This window comes from Eptatretus burgeri, chromosome 3 (assembly GCF_056783735.1).
Source record: "Eptatretus burgeri isolate ZD-2024b chromosome 3, Ebu_testis_v1, whole genome shotgun sequence".
Taxonomy (NCBI): domain Eukaryota; kingdom Metazoa; phylum Chordata; class Myxini; order Myxiniformes; family Myxinidae; genus Eptatretus; species Eptatretus burgeri.
In genome coordinates this window covers 71,436,620-71,456,619 of record NC_140963.1, presented here as the reverse complement: position 1 = coordinate 71,456,619, position 20,000 = coordinate 71,436,620, and the positions used below count along the sequence as shown (strand labels likewise).

Here is a 20,000-nt window from a genome sequence, read left to right as displayed (position 1 = left end):
ACCACAACCACACTGCAACCACAACCACACACGCATCACCAGCAGTCACACACAATCTGAACTCCACGTATAGTTTTTATACCGCTGTACAGTGTACTCGCTGTCAGAAGAGCTGCAGGCGACTCGTCTCGGTGTGGAATCTTCTGAGGACCTTCTCCTTCCATTCATTCAGGCATTTACATGTGAGGTCTCTCTCGAAGGCCAGCTGTACCAGTTGTGCCTTGCGTGCATGGACCGTCGATGGTCAGTGAAGACATTCCTCAATGTTGAGAATGAGTTTTCACACATGGCAGTGGACGCACCAAATGTTAGTCCAAGTCTCATAGCAGTCACTACACTTGGCATGGCTTCCAGCGTTTTGTGGTTTGTTGAGAGGAGTTTTTGTGTTGTTCATCTCTCGATTGGCTGCTTTTCTGTCTGAGTGAATAAACTGCTTTGCAACCACACACTCTGTTTCACTGATGGTTGACTTTGTTAATGTCATGATGTGCTGGAGCAAGTGGGGATCCAAAAACGTGCCATTTTCAGGATTCAAGGCAGCGAGTGAACGGGCGAGTTGTGTGTTACGCTCACTGAAGCGCTGAGCGATCTCTCCAAGCACAGTGTCAATTGCGCTGTTAAAAACCCTCTGCAGTTCCGTCTTGTCATTGTCGTTGTTTTGTCCTGTAGTCTCCAAAACTACAAACTGTTCCAAGTTCTTATGCATTGTGAGTCTCCGTTTTGGTGGTGCAGGTGTAGAAGTCTGAGCATCGTTGGCCTTGTTGCACAGATCAGTGAACTCATCCTCAGAGCGGAGTTTCCTCACGCACTCTGTAGCACTCGCCACCAGTTCCAACCCCGTTAGCAAGTCCATGTCCTCTGCCTGCAAGAGTCTGTTAGGGCCATCTAACAACATCAGTAGTTTTTGTACAAAGATAGCAATGAACATGAAGGCAGGCCCAGAGACTTCCCGCAAAAGCCCAATAGCCTCCATCCTCATCTCTGCACCGTAGGCGCGCTCTGCATCAATCTCCGACAGTAAGGATGTGATATCCTTAAAAGATCCTATGATCACAGACACGGTGGCTAAATGTCCCATCCACCTTTGATCAAGAAGTCGTTTTAACCGCTCACCTTTATACTGTGCAGCAACAGTGGGCTTTCTGAAGAATTTGTACAGGCAACAACAAACCTCGAGGAAATCAGTGACAGCTTTCTCTGCTGCCAGTGCGTGGATAACTACCAGATGGAGTTGGTGATTTAAGCAGTGCACATCAGGGATTTCTTTTTCCAATATCTCTTGCAACAACTTTTGCACCCCACCATGCTTCCCAGCCATTACCGAAGCCCGTCGTACACCTGACAATATTTTTGATGTGTCAAGTCCTGTTTTTGTCAGCTCTGCAATTATTAAGTCTGTCAATGTTTTTGCTTCTCCAGCGTCGGCTGTAGCTATTGCGAGTCGACGCTCTGTTGCTTCATTTGATGCCGATACAAAGCGAATGATGATTGATATGTTCTCACATTCAGTGGGGTCCGTCGTCCCATCCACCTTGATAGTAAACCACGATGTGCCCACTTCTTCCACGATGGCATCCGTCACAACATTACTCAATGTGCAGATCAGTTCATTCTGCATTTCCAGACAAGTATAGTTTGCGTTTCGTCGGATATGCTTTATTATTTTGGCGAGCTCAGTGTCTTTTTTGAGTGTGTAGTTTAAAAGCGAGAGAAAGAGCCCACTGTGCCCATCTGACATATCCTCAAAATTATCAAGGCTCCCTTTAAAAGGTATCTGATTTTCGGCGAGAAATCCCACAACATCTATAAGAGCAGACACATGGTATCGGTTTCTATTTAGCTGGTCAGCATTGAGGAGTGTGGAAATCTCCTTACCACAATCGATGCGCCTCACATTCTCCTTCCACCTCAAAACACAAGTTAAATGTTCCTTTAAAATTGCATGTTTGTGAAACCCCCTGCTTTTCTCAACAGCATGTTTCCAATTCTGGTAGCCTCGCACTGTGAAAGTAGAGTCCACTGGGCCGCGTGCAGTGTTAAACTTCCTACATGGATAGCAGAATGCTGCATCTGTCTGCACACTGTATTCCAGCCATTCATTAGTCTGGTACCACGAGGACACAAACGAGCGACTCTTGTTCTGCAACAGATGGCCAGGGTACCGCTGTAGAACAACTCGATTCGGTCTCTCACTTCCAAGATCATCGGGAAGCGGCTTGACAGTCACACCCGACTCCGAGGCCGCCGCCGAGTGTGAAAACTCGGCTGCCTGCGCTGGGGCTCCAGCCGCAGGGCTGACGTTGCTGGCTTGGCCAGGTTGGCCAGCTTCTGTCGGTATTTCATCGACATGATCGTCTTTTCCTCCTCCTCCTCCAACTCCTCCCACTTCTTTCATCATCATCTTTCATCATCTTCTTTATTTTCGTCGGTTGCATTTTTTCCTTTTCTGAGCCATTTTCGTATATCCATCATCCACGTCTTTTTCTCCTGCTGCAAGCTCATGCTCTCCGTGACTCGGCCCTCGTGACTCGCGTCACTAATCTCACGACTCGCGAGATTTGACGGTTTTATTTATTAAATGATGCATGCATCAAAAACAGGTTTTATCTGCATAATTTCAAATGGAAGCACGATTGCGAACGCACATATTTTTAATTTTTATTTTAAAATTACTTTTGTAATATGGAGGGTTGACGGGCTGTGAAGGTCACGCGGTGCACGTGCACTTCATCTTTAATTATGTTAATTTGTCTTTTCCTTAATCATATTATCATATTATGACTATATTACATTTATACCTAACTTACAACCAATCAGGTAACCTGCTCAGTAGGGCCTCCATATCGAATACGCTGATTGGCTATTCCTTAAAACGAAATGATCCACGATATATATATATATATATATATATATATATATATATATATATATATATATATATATATATATATATATATATATATATATATATATATATATATATATATATATATATATATATATATATATATAACCACCCACAGCATTGACATTCGACACGAGGTCTTGCGGCAGTCTGTCGTGTTGGCTGCTGGCGTTGGTGCTTGCGTTATTGTCTTTTATCTTGTGGGCTTGGACTGTATTGACTTGCCATTTTCTTTTGGAGATGTGCTGGCAAGCGCACACTTATCTCTTGACTGTGATTCAAAGAAGGATATTATTAAAGAACAGTTTATCCAAGAAGGCCTTATTAGTCACCATGTTGAACATCTGGAATAAGGGTTTTCGTTCACACAGGTGAACTCTTAAACAGCAAGTTCACAGTGGGCGCTCGTCCTTAAACACCAAGTTGTTCACAGGGTGCAACAGGGCATAAATGGGTGGCGTACAAGTGGGGGGGGCACCAGATGCGCTATGGGGGGGCATTGCACCCAAATGCCCCCCCCCCCTAGCGATGGGCCTGGGCAATGTGATTATATACTTTTTTTAATACAAAGAAATGAATATAAGGAATTGATTATATGAAGAGGCAGTGAGTCCATGGGTAAAATGAACCAGTGAGTACATCAAAGGAAAAGACAACTTGTTTAAAAAGGAATATTTCTCCATTTGCCCCCCCCCCCCTTTGTTGCCTTCAAGGCAACACAACTCAAGGTTCACGGATTTGTCACTTGGAAATACATTTTCCGTGCACGAGTGTGTCCATTTTCCCGGGCAGTCACCTTCCCAGGACACATCGTAGAGCTCAGTCCCTTCCAGCCTTTCCTGTCCCTTGGAGCAGGTGGCTTCAGGTGGTTGTACAGCTTTTGGGCCAGTATGAGGCTCCAGTAGGCCCTGAGGCCGATACAGTAGAGGGCTGCCACTTTGGGCTGCACGGCTGATTCAACGCACCTATGCAGGGTTTTGGGAACAGAGCAGATGAGTACAGTGGAAGGACAATCCCATAAACATTGAACACACTCATTGCGTTGACTCATGGATTTCCAACTCCAAGTCCTATCTCATTAGAGTCGTAGGACTCGACTTCAAAATCGAAATAGGAAGATTGCGGTTGGACCACCATTACTTTTGTAGCAGCATTCCTCTTTAAGCAAGAAACAATCAATGAAGGCAATGTGGTTATGCTCATTTAACAAGCATGACAATAATGACAATCCATAATAATCCCACAGAGATCCAGCGTAACAGGGTGGTTCCCCATCCTCCAAAAATCCCTTCAAACCAGGAATAAAGTCCATCCTTCGTAAAATAATTATGAAACTTAGCTCCTTGCTTAATCTTGGCAGCTATGTTTGTGATTTGCTCTGAGTTATCGGGGATATAGGTGCAACACTCAGATTCGATCACTGCACACGTTCCACCCTGAGCCGTGAGGATGAGATCAAGGGCAACCCGGTTTTGCATTGCCACCGTGCGCAGAGCGACCACCTCCGAATTAATACCAACCATGCCCAAGGCAGTTTTATTTGCAAGCGACTCGATCGAAGCGGATAACTCTGCCAGCCCCACAAACGTTTGCCCAACTCCGTAGTGAGGAATGAGAATCATGAAGAACAATTCAGTTGATGTAAAACTCCATTTACCCCGTTTCAAATGCTCAAAAGGTGACATTTTAGCAGGCGCTTGTGCGGGAAATGAATGACAAGTAACATGATCCGGTCCAGTTAACTGGAAGCCATGGATAGGCTCGGTATCCACACATAAAATAGATATTATTTAAAGCCACTTGTGGTCCCATCGTGTGATTTTTACAGACATAGTTACTGCATTCAGATTTTCCTAACATTCCTTTTCCCCATGCCTCTTGTACCAGGCATTGATTCGGTTTTCCCTTCGCCTGTTCGACCACAAAATATGGAGGTATCTTACTCAAGTTAAAACTTGGCCAAAACTAGTTACTGAAGTTCCGTTGCCGCAGGCAATTCCCTTTCCTATCAGTAACAATGTGGTCGTTAGTGTTATTATCCTGTTCATTCCATTCCTTCCACGTAGCCCAGTACCCACACCACTCACTCAGATCAAATGGTATTGCCAACAGAGGTATTCCGGTAACTGCTGAGTGAGGTATTTTAGTGCAGACCCAGCAATTCGTTTTATTAAAAGCCTTAACGTGGTTACAAGAAAGAGCCAGATAAGTATTTATTCCATGTAAATTCCATTTATTGACGGGTGGTGTTTCAGCAGCGGTGAAAACTGCCAACGAAAGGAAGGCTCAACTCCGGGCTCAAAAACAATTGGAAAGACATAAAGAGTTGGAGAAACAAATTAGTGGAAGTGGTGAAATTGTAGATTTTGCTGAAAAACTTGAAAGTCTGCCTGATAAAGCGAGATTGTTAGTTAGAGATATGCTTTCTTCTATTGCACAAGCAGGTGTAAAATTAACTAAAAGGGGTAATGGATTATATCTTTCTTATAAATATATGAGCATTGATGAGTGGTTTAAAGAATTTGGAAAGAATACAACATCAAATTTAGAACTTATCAAATATTGTAAGAAATTAAAAATTCATAATGTGGTTATTTGTATGAGAGATGAATTAACAAACGTGTCTAAACATACTGTTACAGCTGTGGAAATTTGCAAGAAACCAGAAAGGTCCTCAGGTGAGATATATCGATAAGTTCATGTGTAGATTTCCCCACCGTTGTTTAGAGGGAATTTCCGTGTTCACAGGGCTTTGATCCTTTGAGTTAGCCGTTTTTCTTTCGCTATCGTTATTTTGGATCAAACCTACAACAGCACCACCTTCGCCACTTCCCGCACTCCGAATGCTGTTCCCCACGGACCACGCCACGACCCTTTCCACGTTGGAAAGGGTCCGAGAACGCGGGCGTACGGTGTGTGGAGAAGAAAACCAACAATGCCTGTGGGGTTTTCCCGCCTAATTTCCCCGCCTGATGCTTCCGCCTGAATCCCCCCACTACGCTTGGTGTGAAGGGGAGGGGTGGGGCAGCTCGCTCCCGATTGGTGGATGCACGGCATGAGGCGGTCGCAGTGGGGGCACGCCCCCCTTCGAGAGCTTTCTGGAAGCACCTCGAAGAGAGGTGGAGCCGAGAACGGGGCGGAGCAAAAGGGCGGAGCCCCGCTCCATAAAGGACGGACGCGCGTAGGGTGCTGGCTACTTTTTTCTTCTTCTTCTTCTCCTTCCGTGTGGATCTCACTCTCTCTTCTCTCGTCCTGGTCCTGGCTCCGCGTTTCCTCTTCTTCTGCGCTCGTCTGCTCAGGCAGCTGTGGAGGCTGGGTCTTGGCTCGTTCTGGTCCTGTGCTCGTGGTTTGGCGGGCGGCCTGTCCACGGAGGCACGGATGGGAGACGCGGCAGCGCCGGTGGTGTGGCGGACCTGCGCGTTTGGGCGAGGAGTGCCGGAGAGAGCTCGCAGACCGCGAGAGGAGTCGGGGCCAGGCGCGACCACGCCGACGGTCGTGGGAGGAGGACTTGACGGCCCAAAGGGAAGGGACCATTTTCTTTTCGGGGTTTTGTATGTGTGTTTGTGGCACCAGTCTCCATAAGTAAAACAGTTTAAGTGCCCGTAAAGAATAACTAATAGTCGGTTGTAGTGCTTTTGCCTTGCTCGTGTCTTTGTCCCCGTCCTGTGCACGATTAATTTTCATTGCATTGCCTGTAAATTGCATGACTGCCCCATGCTTGTGTGTTATAATAAATGTCCTTGCTTGTTGAACTGTTTCCCGTTTTGTTGCGTCCTTTCCTTTGTTTGAAAGTTCCATCTTGCATCACGTAAGGGATTGGTAGTGGGTGTAGACACCCAATAAATAATCACGAAACGACGAGGTCGATGATAACTCTGCTCGATTATCCCTGCAGCACGGAACGAGCCGCTTAAGCGGTTCGTGTCCGGAGTCGACCCTGCGGCGTGGTACAACTCCTCGCTACGCTACCCGCGCAGGTACTTAGGTATATCGACATTCGGCGATTCACCCTATTTCGCGCGGGTAGAATGCGGACTGGGTTGTGGTGAGGTTAAACCCCCACCCGTGGCGAGCTCCTTGGCGGTAGTTCCAAGAGGGTCACAACTGAATTGTCCGTTCCGGTGGGCGACGCGTCGCGATTATAGTTACGTGGCCGATCGCACGCCAGGCGGGCCAGAATTCGTAACAATACAAAGAATATTATTATGAACTTAGAAGATAATAATGAAAACGGTTCTCATTGGGTTTGCATTTTTAATAGTGAAGACAAATATTATTTTGATAGTTTTGGTCTTCCACCACCTGTTGAAGTCATAAAATTCTTACAGAATGGTGTTTATCAAACATTTCAAGTCCAATAATTAAATTCCAAGTGTTGTGGTCAATTATGTCTGTATGTATTATTTCAACTCAACAAAAATAAAACTTTTAATGACATTATTTTTAATCTGATATAAATGACTTATGTTGGTAACGATGGTTCTATCTTTGGTGTATCCCAAGAACTGGATATTGATTGATCAAATTATTACACAAAGGCTCAGGCTGAATGACAGAATATAGTATAGCAAAAAATATTAATATGAAAAATGCTTACAAATTAATAAATTATCCATGCTCGACTGAAGCAAATGACTTGGTGAGATTAAGTGATTTATCATAATATATCCTTAAATAAAACGGCTGTGTATTCCAAAGATACAGAAGTGTTGATTTTATCTCCCGGTCATACAGAATTCACAGTTCCAATTAAAATAACAAAATTTAAAGAAGGTCATATCGTTTGATTGAGAATAGAACAATGGGGATATGATATGAATGATTTAGTGTATAATTGGTCATTTAAAATTAACCTAGAAGACCTGGAACAATTAAATCAGTCTCATAAGGAAGAATATTATCCACTTGGTGCCGAGAATGAGTTTTGTGGAAGCACGCACAATGAGCAAACAACAAATAAAAGAATTTAATAAGGGTAAAATCAATAATGATTTTGCCATAGTTTATATGATGAAACCACAAAGAACAGGATTATATATAATAAGGAAGGAAATACAAAATAATTTAACAATGGGAAGATGGGGAGGTATTTCCTGTCATTATATTAATCTGTCATATATTTCTAATACATAAATGACAGCAAGAAGGCTTCAAGAAAATCATCATTTCTGTGTCCAAGCATACCTTCAAGAAAAGGGTATTCGGTATTTTAATAAATATGTTCTACAACAGAAGAATGAGGTATTTTCAATAAAGGATTGGCTTTATACTGATGTTAATAAACCAACATTGGATTTAATTAAAATGTTAAATAATGAAAACATTTTAAAGTTAAGAAAACCGCAAGGCTCTTTTCGAAAATCAGAAGAAATTTTATTGGTTTCCTGTTATAAAAAAAAATATTTTGGATACAGGAATAACAAGAAATCCTGATGAATATATGTATGATATTCTATGGGGTGAAAGTGATTCAACGATAGTAAGGGACGAGGAAGGAGTTGAAGAAACTGAGACAAAGGAGGGGAAGCAGAAGAGAGAGAAGGAGGAAAAGGAGACGAGAGAGAAGGAGGAGACGAGAAGAGAGAAGGAGGAGAGGGAGAAGAGAGAGAAGGAGAGGGAGAAGAGAGAGAAGGAGGAGAGGGAGAAGAGAGAGAAGGAGGAGAGGGAGAAGAGAGAGAAGGAGGCAAGGGAGAAGAGAGAGAAGGAGGAGAGGGAGAGGGATGAAAGAGAGAGAATAAATAAATATAAAAATATGGAAACCAGTGAGATTAGAAAAAGATTGGGGGTATTACAGAAACTCAATCAATCTCAACACACCGAGGAGGAAAACAAAGAATTGACAAGTCTATTAGAAATATTTGTGTCAAGACTATTAACATCGTTTTCCTTGGTGTGATTAAGATTTATTTTTTTTCTTAAATAAATGGAGGAGAAAGTAAGACATTTCTGAGGATTCTTTATGCTTTAAAAATTAACATTTAAATGTGCATGTTGGAAACTAAAAAGGTTTTCACGCTCTGTCGGAATTTTTTTCATAAATAAATGAGTTATTGACTCAAATGTAAAAAGAAAACTAATACTAAAAAAATCTCATATTTTATAAGTAAAAATAACAGGGTTATACAAAAAGGCATATGTTCGGTGTGTGGCTCCAAAAAGAGTAAATTTATCTCCAAACACAAATGTGGGGGAGATATACAAAAGTTTTTATCAGGAAGTACATTTACAACTACTCGAATACCAAGGGAATTACATCTACCAGGGTATTCTTTCTGTGGTCCAGGACCAAAACTTGAATAAAAGATTAGATGAAGCTGACAATCCTAAATCGTGTAGCAAACCTATCAATAGGGTTGATGAAGTGTGCATGAGGCACGATATTCATTATGGACATACCACAACGTTGGAAGAAAAACATGAAGCCGACAGAGAAATGTATAATTTGTCTCTGATAAAAAATCCGACCTTGAGAGAAAAAGTTGATAGGTTCATCGTGAAGAAGATGATCAGTGCTAAATTGAAACTTGGGCTTGGAAATTCAAAAAACTTATAGGCTCTAATGATGTCATTAAGATTGAAGAGCAATTAGCTGATGAATTACATAAACCAATATTCACAAAGCTTCATAGAAGGAAGGTTTATTCCAAGGAAGTTGATTATATCTGGTCCGCTGATTTGATTGAACTCAGTAATAATAAGGGGTACAACTATGCTTTAACCGTTATTGATTTGAGGAGTAGATATGCGTGGGTTGTCCCTTGAAAAAACAAAACAGGTAATACTCTTATGTTAGCCTTTCAACAGATATTTAATAAAAGCAAGAGAAAACCTTAAAAATTGTGGACTGATGAGGGTACAGAGTTCTACAACAAAACGTTTATGAATTTTCTTTAAAATAACAGCATTACATTTTACAGTACCTTTAATGAAGGAAAAGCGGTTGTTATTGAGTGCTTCAATCACATTTTAAAAGAGAGACTATATAAAAAAAATTCACTGAACTCTGTTCTCAAAAATGGGTATCTTTAATTCAGGACATTGAAGATAAGTATCATGATACAATCCACACCTCAACGAATACTAAACCATCATAAACATTTACAAAATTAGTATATGAAAAAGAGATTAATGTCAGAAAGCCTAAGTTTAAAGTTGGTGATATAGTAAGAATATCCAGGTGGAAATCTCATTTTGAAAAAGGTTATACTAAACGATGGACAAATGAGCTTTTTAAAATTGTTGATGTACGAGATACAGTTCCTTGGACCTATAAGGTATATGACTTAGAAGGGGAAGAGATTTTAGGTTCATTTTATTCACAGGGATTGCAAAAGACAAAGATAATAAATTGAATTTTTTTTGACTCCACCCCTTTTTAACTCCGCCCTTTTTTGACTACGCCCACGCAAACTCCACCCACAAAAACCCCACCCACAAAAGCCACATCCACACAATCCCCACCCATGCAAACACCGCCCACCCACACAAGCTCCACCCATGCAAACACCACCCACATAAGCCACACCCACATCCATCATTTCCACATAATTAGTGATTAGTTAATTCGTTCCACACACAACATGTTTATTTAATTAAAAAAATTTTGCTCCACCCACACAAACCATATCAACACAAACCCCATGCACACAAGCTACACCCACCCACACAAGCCCCACCCATCCACACAAGCTCCACCCCCCCCCCCCCGTGCGCCCCACCTTTGAACCACCAACCTCCTCATACCACCCCCACCCTTCCCCACACACACGGGGAGGGGAGGGGGGTGGGATGAGGGTTGTGTTGGGGGAGTGCACCTGCCCCCCTCCCTTGCACTTCCTTTATTCTTTTTTTTATAATTAAGAATTAAATAATTGAAAGCAAAGCAAATATAATTCATCATGATTGAAAATATTACACATTTTTCTTTGGGTAAATATTCAGTTGCGAGAATGTACGATCTTTCCCAGCAGTCTGCTTCAGATGTCTTGTGATTTTGAAACTCGGATACCATGTTCTGTTTTGAAACAGAGTGAGGAACAATTAGGGTATATAAAGATGATTATATTATGATATTAATAAAAATAATACATATAACATTTACCTCCAGAAGATACAGTTTTGTGTCCATTTCATCCAGATGAGCATTTAAACTGGAACAAGTTTGAAATGAATCATCACCCCGTGGAATTTCAACATCTTCCCATTCAAGGTTGCGAAATTCATTCGCTTCACCACTCATGTATGATAATACCCATGTATGATTCAGTTTTAATGCTGAAAAAAAACAAAAACAAGTGGTCAGAAATTACCACCAAGTTGTGGTATTGCTTTTAAATTAATTACCACCATGTCAAATAAAAGGTTGTGTATAAGGAGAACAAAAAAAGACAGATGGAGACAGAGACAGATATAGAGAGACATAGACAAACAGAGAGACAGACAGAGAGACAGAAAGACAGACAGAGACAGACAAACAGAGACATAGAGACAGAGACAGATATAGAGAGACAGAGACAAACAGAGAGAGACAGATAGAGAGACAGAGACAAACAGATAGATAGAGAGATAGATCGAGACAGAGAAACACACACACACACACACACTGCACACACATGCACACACACACACACACACACACACACACACACATACACACACACACACACACACACACACACACACACACACACACACGTTAAGATCAGGGTGTTCGTGCTGATTGAGATCGAGCGCTGTCCACACATATGATCTTGGTAGAGAAGAGCTTTAATTCACATCACGCATGTATACATGGAGAGAGAGAGACACAGAATACCCACAGTAGTCCAGCTAAATCTAACTGGCTAGCTTAGCATTTTGGCTTGCCTTATATACAATTTGTCCTGCCCTTTGTGGGGCCATCTGTTTTCATGATTTACCCAGCTTCCATCAGGTTTCTATGGAAATTCCATTCCCAGAGATCATTTTCCTTTGAGGTGAAAAAGCCTGGTACTGGTTTCCTCCCTTTAGGCTGACAAAGTATTTTTCTTCCATTAGCAGGAAGGTCTGTTTCTGGTTTTTGTTTGGCTAAGAAAATTGAGGGTGACAGGAAGATTATTCTCACTGCATTTCACCCTTTGTTCTACTGGTGGGAAGTAGAAACAGCTGTTAAACTATGTCAAGCAGTTCTGATTTACGATCGGGCCTCCCTTGGCTCAAGGCTGAAAGAATGTTTTTACAAGGGCAAATGAGAAAGCAAGATGTTCAGCTGCGTGTGTGAAAGAGATAGGCTACGTGCTTTGACTACTAAGGAGAAAATAACTGCAGCTCCTGAGAGCACTTTATAATGCCAATGAATGCTTGTGGCTTTTTAAAATGTTACTTTCAACTGTTTAAAAGGTAATTATGCCTAAAATGGCTGTTTTCAGCTTGGAGGAGATACAATATCTCCACAATCACTCCTCTTGTTACTTTGGAACATTTGTGTAAAAGAAACAAACAGTTACACAATAAATTTGAGAGATGGAGCATCCATGGATCGGCAGGACAGCAGGCAGTGGTCTTCTTTAAAGGTGGCCCACTCTTATGGTCAACTCCAAGTGGCCCATGATGGCGGGGGTTCCTTCTGCACCTCCTAGCCTGGAAAAACACCCCTACCTACCGCCCAACCGGCCCACCAACACCCAACCCCTCTGTAGAATAGTGGATACATTTCAGCAATTCTAAATTCAGCATAGGTTATGAGGAAGCAGAGTTACTTTCTAAAGCTATTCACGCAAGGTTCTTTATGCAGAATACACAAAAATATATTTTATCTAACTACAGTGTTCTTTATGAACGACAAGTAAGAATATTATATATTTCACTAACTGCAAGCCAGAGTAAAAATAAGAAAGTACAAAATCCCAGAGAAAAAATAAGAAAGTACAAAATCCCAATATTTCCCAACAAGGCAATGTTTAGATAGTATTTCTTCCCATCCCCTCCATTGGCGGAAGCAATTCGAGACACTCATCCAATGTGAGTTTGAGCAGTGGGTCAACAGTCCCATTAATTTCACAGTATATTTCAGATTCTATGGGTTGGGGAGAGAGAGAAGTGAATTATCAGGGAGGGTCGAGGCGGTGAAGGTGCTGGCAGCGGCTTGACCACAGCTATCACAGCAGGCCTCCCCAGATCAGATTCGTTTTTGTTGTCTTCTTTGCTGCGGAGGAACATCGTCTCACGCACTCCCTGATTACATTTTTAATACAAGCAATGACAACGATCACAGCTATGAAGATCATGAGCCCTATGAACAACCAATGGATTATCCAGGCTCCCCAACTGCCAAATATTCCCATCAACCAAGATCCCATTGACTATCCCTTGTTAAAATTATGATATTTTGCACCTTCGGCTTTAATTTTGTCAGCCAAATTATCAATTTCTTCTGAATTATCTGGGATGTATGTGCAGCATTCTGCCCCTATGACCGAACAAGTCCCTCCCTTTTCTGCTAGCAGCATATCCAGAGCGATACGGTTTTGCATAACGGTCGTCCGTATAGCTACCAGCTCAGAACTTGTTTTGTGAAATCCTTCGCTAGTGGTGTGAGCCAATTTCTCCAATGATGCTGCCAAATTGATAATTTCCCTTGCACTTTTGCCAGCTCCATAAAAGGGGAATGCAATCATGAAAAACCTCTCAACTTCTGAAATGGCTCTTTTCGATCTGGCCTGTGGCATAAATGGCGATTGGTCATGGATCCGAATCCGGGGTAGTACAAATCCCAAATAGCACGACACTGTCCATCCCACTGGTAGCCATGAGTATGCCTTATATCCACACACGAAATACGTACCATTCAGGGGTGCCTGAGGTTCGACGAGGTTATTTGCTTCTATTTTTACAGGTATGGTTGTCCCATTAATTCGTCCTTCAATGGTAACCGTCTCATTATCATGTCTAGCATAATGTCGGCATGTTGACTCTCCTAAGTGGGGTCCGATGCCCTGTCTTCTAACTAGGCAAATTAGTCCAATTTGTTTGTGCATAACTTGAAAATGCGGAGGGTACTTTTCTAATCCTTCCCCCTTCTTCATTCCGTCATAGTTTGTTATTTTTATTGCTTTCGCCGGGCCCTGTATCGCGGCTTTCCACTCAATACTTCTGTACTTAGGGTAATACCAATGCTCATAGTTTGTGCAATTGTATCCCCCCTCTTCCCAGTTACTCCTTATTTCCGCAATTCTTCCTTTCACTGATGCTGGTGTCTTCTCTACTTTAGTTAAAATTGGTCTATCCTGTCTACGGACTAAGTACCCACACATGTCCTCCCCCTGGAGTGGAACTACAAACAAGGGTAATCCGTGTTTTGAGGAGTGTGGGAGGTGTGAACATACCCAACATTTCTTTTTTTTTCATCACCCCAGCGTACTGTAGGGACAGTGCCAGGTAGGTGTTCAGTGGCTGATCGGTCAATTCTTTATGTAGGGTTATTTCTCGTCTTTCTTTTACCACCCCTTAAGTCCACCTGATCTAATCCCTGACTCCCTTTTCCCATCATTGTAGTTCTCACATTATTAGTGTTTCCTTCACTATCACGCTTACAATCGACATTGCTAATTATCCACATGCAAACAAGTGCGCAAAGAATCGCGGTCGTGGTAAGATAGGTGTTGTTCATGTTGCCCCTATCTCTGCTGGTATTGCAAGCTCACAATGTGTGACGTGTCTCCAGGCTGTCTTACCTTCGCACTTTACCGCAGTCGGAGTGGTCAGTAGTACCTGAAATGGTCCTTTCCACCGAGGTTCCAAGGCTGTTTTCCTTGTGAAGTGTTTTATCATTACGCAGTCTCCTGGCTGGAAGGCATGGTACTGCTCTTCCACTGGTTCAGGTAGGGCCTCTTTTACCCTTGTGTGTATCGCCCTTGCGATCCTGCAGAGCTGAGACATCTAGAGTGTAGGTCGGCTCCTCTGTTGGCGTTAATGTCACCACGAGGCCACCCGCGGTCTGTCAATATGACCTACCATCCTGCAGTTGGTTTGATCCTCCTTCCTGCTGGAACACCGATCATCTTCTTTGGGGGCAATTCCTTTTCCAATGTCCTGGTTGCCCACACTGGAAACATCCTTGCTTCCTGACCTTGGTTGTACCTGACCTTGGCCTGCTGCAGTTCTTGGGCGGGTCTGTGGTGGCGCTTGTGTCCAGCTTTTGTTTCTTCCACTCCCTTTCTTTGGCCGTTCATCCTGTGCTGCTGGTGGCGGTCTTTGCAGAACTCTCCTTTGCCGTCCCCATTGTTTGGCCGCCTCTTCTTCCGAGTCTGTGTCATCTTCCTCCAGTTCCCACTTTCTCCAATCCTTATTCTTTCTTTGCTCTGCTACTTTGTCTAGCAACACCATCTGAAACACTTCGTCTTTAATTTTTGTCTTTGCGCTCTCCCTTACTTCCGCCCGGACCGAACATTGATCAGCCGCTATACAAATCTCACTTGCTCCTTTTGCCTGCCAACCTAGCATTACATACTTTAATTGCTTCTTAATTTGAGGCCTGAGCCCTTCCATTACGAAGTTAGTCATCGTTCACTGCGGTATGTCTTCTTCAACTTGAAAACCCCCATATTGTAAGAATGTCTGCACTAATCTATGCATAAATTCGGATGCCCGTTCCCCTTGACGTTGCTTTGTTTCATAAATCTTATTCCAATCTAGTGCTGCCGGTCGCAACGCTTTCTCAATTTCATCATACAGGCGCCGTCGCTTATCTTGCCGATCTGCGTCGGTGCATCCTGCTGGTTCGTCCGCTGTCCATTCAGTACCTTGCTTAGCTTTTTTTCCACACATATGGGGACAACACTGCTTGACATAACACCCCAATGTCTCTATGCGTGCAGCGGTGTGCCTCAACCCACTGCCTTATTAACTCCTTTGCTGCTCCTGCATTTCCTCCCAGATCTAACACTCTTTCCTTCATTGATCTCAATTCGCTTTCTTTAAACGGTCGGTATACCGATTGAGCTGGTAGTAATCCTGGCACCTCCGGAGTTATTTCTTGAACCGGGAAGGCAGAAGCTGTGGCCAGCAGCCCCATACCTCCCAGGTCCGGATACAACCTTGGTGTGCTATTCACACACACAGGTGAAACACCTGCATTACCTCCCTGATCTTCCCGCCCTTGCACGACAATTTCAGAAGCAGTTACAGGGGTGGGAGTAATCTCAATCCCTTGTTGTGGCAACCCTTTAACCTGTGTTTCTAATTTCAACAGTTTCCGTTTTATCAAATCTCTAGCCACTTCACTTACTTGTAGGGCTTCTTCTTCCCACATTTTACAAGCTTCAAGATCTGGCTCTGGTTCTAACTTATCGCTTGTCCGTTGTTCTCATTGACATAGCAAGTAATCTATAATCTCTGCTCTTAAGGAGCCCCATCTCGGGAATGGGTGTCCGTCATGCTTTGTCCACTTATACCATAATGCCAATTGAGTACATGACTTAACTCCATATTTTTCATACATCATTCCCACCACGGTATTCATGGGTGGGGCATTTTTATCCGACTTTGGTTTTACAAACTTATTCCCCATTTTCCCTCGATCCTTCCTTGAGTATTCTTGGGTCGGGACAGTATTTCCTGCCTGGGGGTGTTCTCGGGCTGGGTTGGGCATCTTTCACACCTTCCCACGGAACTTCACACTCCCTGGCACACCTCCCGCGCCCTCAATCTCCCAACGGAATACCTTGGTTTGGGTCTGGAGCTTTCACACCCTTTCCCTTCCCTCAATCTTCCGTTCGGACCCTTTCCCGGAGGTGTTCTTGGGTTGCCCCTTCCTGGGTTTCCCTCAACCTCCCAATGGACCCTAACCTTCCCGGGGTACCCCCTTTTGATGTGTACAAAAGCTCCTTCTCCCCTTGTTCTTTTAAGATAAGCACAGATCACAAAGAGCAGTGAACTTGTATGCCCTAGTGTGAGAAAGGAGGCAGTTCTTCTTCCCTTATCTTAAGCCGGCCGGCTCTCTCCTCTTTTGTCTCACCAGGACAGTTCTTTTCTCCTTGGTCTGCTTATCCTTTGCCGACTACGCCAAATGTTGAGATGAGGGTGTCCGTGCTGATTGAGATCGAGCGCTGTCCACACATATGATCTTGGTAGAAAAGAGCTTTAATTCACATCACGCATGTATACATGGAGAGACAGAGAGACACACAATACCCACAGTAGTCCAGCTCAATCTAACTCTGGCTAGCTTAGCATTTTGGCTTGCCTTGTATACAATTTTCCCTGCCCTTTGTGGGGCCATCTGTTTTCATGATTTACCCAGCTTCCATCAGGTTTCTATTGAGATTCCATTCCCAGAGATCATTTTCCTTTGAGGTGAAAAAGCCTGGTACTAGTTTCCTCCCTTTGGGCTGACAAAGTATTTTTCTTCCATTAGCAGGAAGGTCTGTTTCTGGTTTTTGTTTGGCTAAGAAAATATAGGGTGACAGGAAGGTTATTCTCACTGCATTTCACCCTTTGTTCTACTGGTGGGAAGTAGAAACAGCTGTTAAACTATGTCAAACAGTTCTGATTTACGATCGGGCCTCCCTTGGCTCAAGGCTGAAAGAATGTTTTTACAAGGGCAAATGAGAAAGCCAGATGTTCAGTTGCGTGTGTGAAAGAAAGAGATAGACTACGTGCTTTGACTACTAAGGAGAAAATAACTGCAGCTGCTGAGAGCACTTTTAATGCCATTGAATGCTTGTGGCTTTTTAACATGTTACTTTCGACTGTTTAAAAGGTAATTATGCCTAAAATGGCTGTTTTCAGCTTGGAGGAGGTACAATATCTCCACACACACACACACACACACACACACACACACACACACACACACACACACACACACACACACACACACACACACACACACACACACACACACACACACACACAGACAGAGCGATAATTTTATCACCTTGGACCCAGGTCATTCAAGATCAAAGGACGTGGGAGTACTTGTTCCCAGTCAACAATAATATCATTCAGTTCATTTCGCAATGAATAAATATCTTCAAGGAAGTCATTCATTTTTATCCACTCGTCGTGTAATTCAGATAACTCATTTTCAACATCAGTTACCAACGAAGTTCTTATTGGGGACAACCTGCTTGAAAAAAAAAACATAATAATTAATTATTAGTCGTATCATGATTTAATTAATAATCAATTGCTTCGCCATCATTCTAAGAGGAAGCCAGACTTTACAATACACACACACACACAAACTTACCAATATTGTGATTGGTTATCTTCTTCGTCAGATGAAAGATAGTTCATGTCTCAGTCATTTACCACTGGGACAAGATGAGAAAAAAGAAAAAAACCGTCAAACAGAAGAGACTTTCAACCGAGAGAAATTGCCTGGCTAATAAACACGGTCTTCACACAAGTTGGTTTAAATAAGCAATTTGATGACGTAATGGGAGATTACATAACAATGGTTTGTCCAGAGTGCGTTTCCACAAAGGAAATGACTTGGTTCAGGCAAGGCAACCGTTCTCAAGCAGTCTGACTCATTTTAACACGAAAATGAAAATGCTTTAAATGATTTTGATAAAACCTGCGTTTAAAAGCTGTTTTTAACTAAACTTTGTTCTGTTAGTGTTCTGATTATTTAAAATATAACCACGAGAGACAAGGCACAGAATACTTCCTCATTTTCACAGCACGACTGTGCTCCAAAAACACTTCCTCATTTTACAAAACTGAAGGAAATGAATGTTATCAGAAAATGAAGTTATTCCCTTAAGGATAACATGGACAAATATTCATTGGTTCGCTCTTTGAATGGAATGAAAATATAAAAGGAAAGTAGTGCTTTAATCAGTAAGTCACAATTTTATATTTGCTCAATGGGGCAGAGATCAGTCTCCTATTTGGACTTTTGGGCCTTGAGACAGTGTCAATTTTACATTTGTTTGTATGGGAGGGGGAGGAATCAGGGTCCTATTTTAGGCTTTTAGGCCTTGAGTCAGAAAGTTTTCCCCCATTCATTTGTATGGGAGGGGAGGAATCAGTCTCCTATTTGGGGCTTTTCGGACCTTGAGACAAAGTTTTTCCCTTTTCCCCATTCATTTGAATGGCTGCCTCAGAAGCCTCATTTATCCTCGACTGGCATGAATAACTCATGAAACGTGCTAAGTAAGGTGGTGTAGAAGATGCTGCAGCAACGGCGGTAAACTTATGAAAAAGGTTTTTTTTTTTCTCCAACCTTCAAAATATTTATTTTATTTCAATTGAATTATATATTTGAAAATTATTTATTTATTTCAATTGAATTCTATATATGAACACCCGAAGCATTACATATTTGACTATTCCTTTTATTTCTCACTTTCAATCGATAAACTCAAAAATTGTTCTTTTTTTTCATGTCATTTGGGGCAATTTTTCCTTTTTCTTGCAGCCAGAGGGAATTCTACATAAAATCAGCCAGTCATTCCTGCTGTCACCAGGTGAGTCAATCATTTAAGTTCAACTTCAATGAAATTGAAAATGCAATCTGCCAAAATCTCAACAATGACCTAATATGCAACACCATTCAAAAAGAGAAGTGTACAGTGCTCACACGGATGTAAACACTTCAGTCAATCCTAACGATAATAAATTGCAAAAGTATTTGTTAATTTTTGCAAAGGTACTTGTGAAGTCATAAAAGGTTGAATCTGTTAATTAGAAAACATTAAACACTTGAATTGCATTTCAGAATTTGTGAGTTACTAATGCTTGAAATGTCTCAATCTGGATGCCATGTGTTTGTTCAGTGATTTGTTCAGTAAGTACTTGATCCTGTTCCCAGAAAATAACACAAATAATCTTCGGGATTAAACACATTTTCAAGAGAAAAGCCTGTAATTACCTCTGCCACCAAAGGTGGATGGAGGTTATGTTTTTACCCCTGTCTGTCTGTTTGTTTCTTTGTTTGTGAACAAAATATCTCAAAAAGTTGTGAACGGATTTGGACGAAATTTTGTGAAGAGCTTAGGTATGTGACAAAGCCGAAATGATTAGATATTGGTGAAGATCTGAATTCGGATCTGCATCTGAAAATTTTAAAAGTGATTCTTCACCATTGGGAGATACCAGGATATGCAAT

At 42.2% G+C, this 20,000-nt stretch overlaps 1 protein-coding gene across 4 annotated transcripts in view; it reads left to right on the top strand.

The window, feature by feature from the left end:
* LOC147030159 (complement C3-like) overlaps positions 1–20,000 on the top strand; it is a 741,443-nt gene that overhangs the window by 415,749 nt on the left and 305,694 nt on the right. For all 4 annotated transcript variants that reach the window (XM_085873916.1, XM_085873917.1, XM_085873918.1 and 1 more), the window contains one exon: positions 19,311–19,359. In XM_085873916.1, the coding sequence (XP_085730042.1) occupies positions 19,311–19,359 (49 nt within the window). The remainder of the gene's footprint in view (positions 1–19,310; positions 19,360–20,000) is intronic.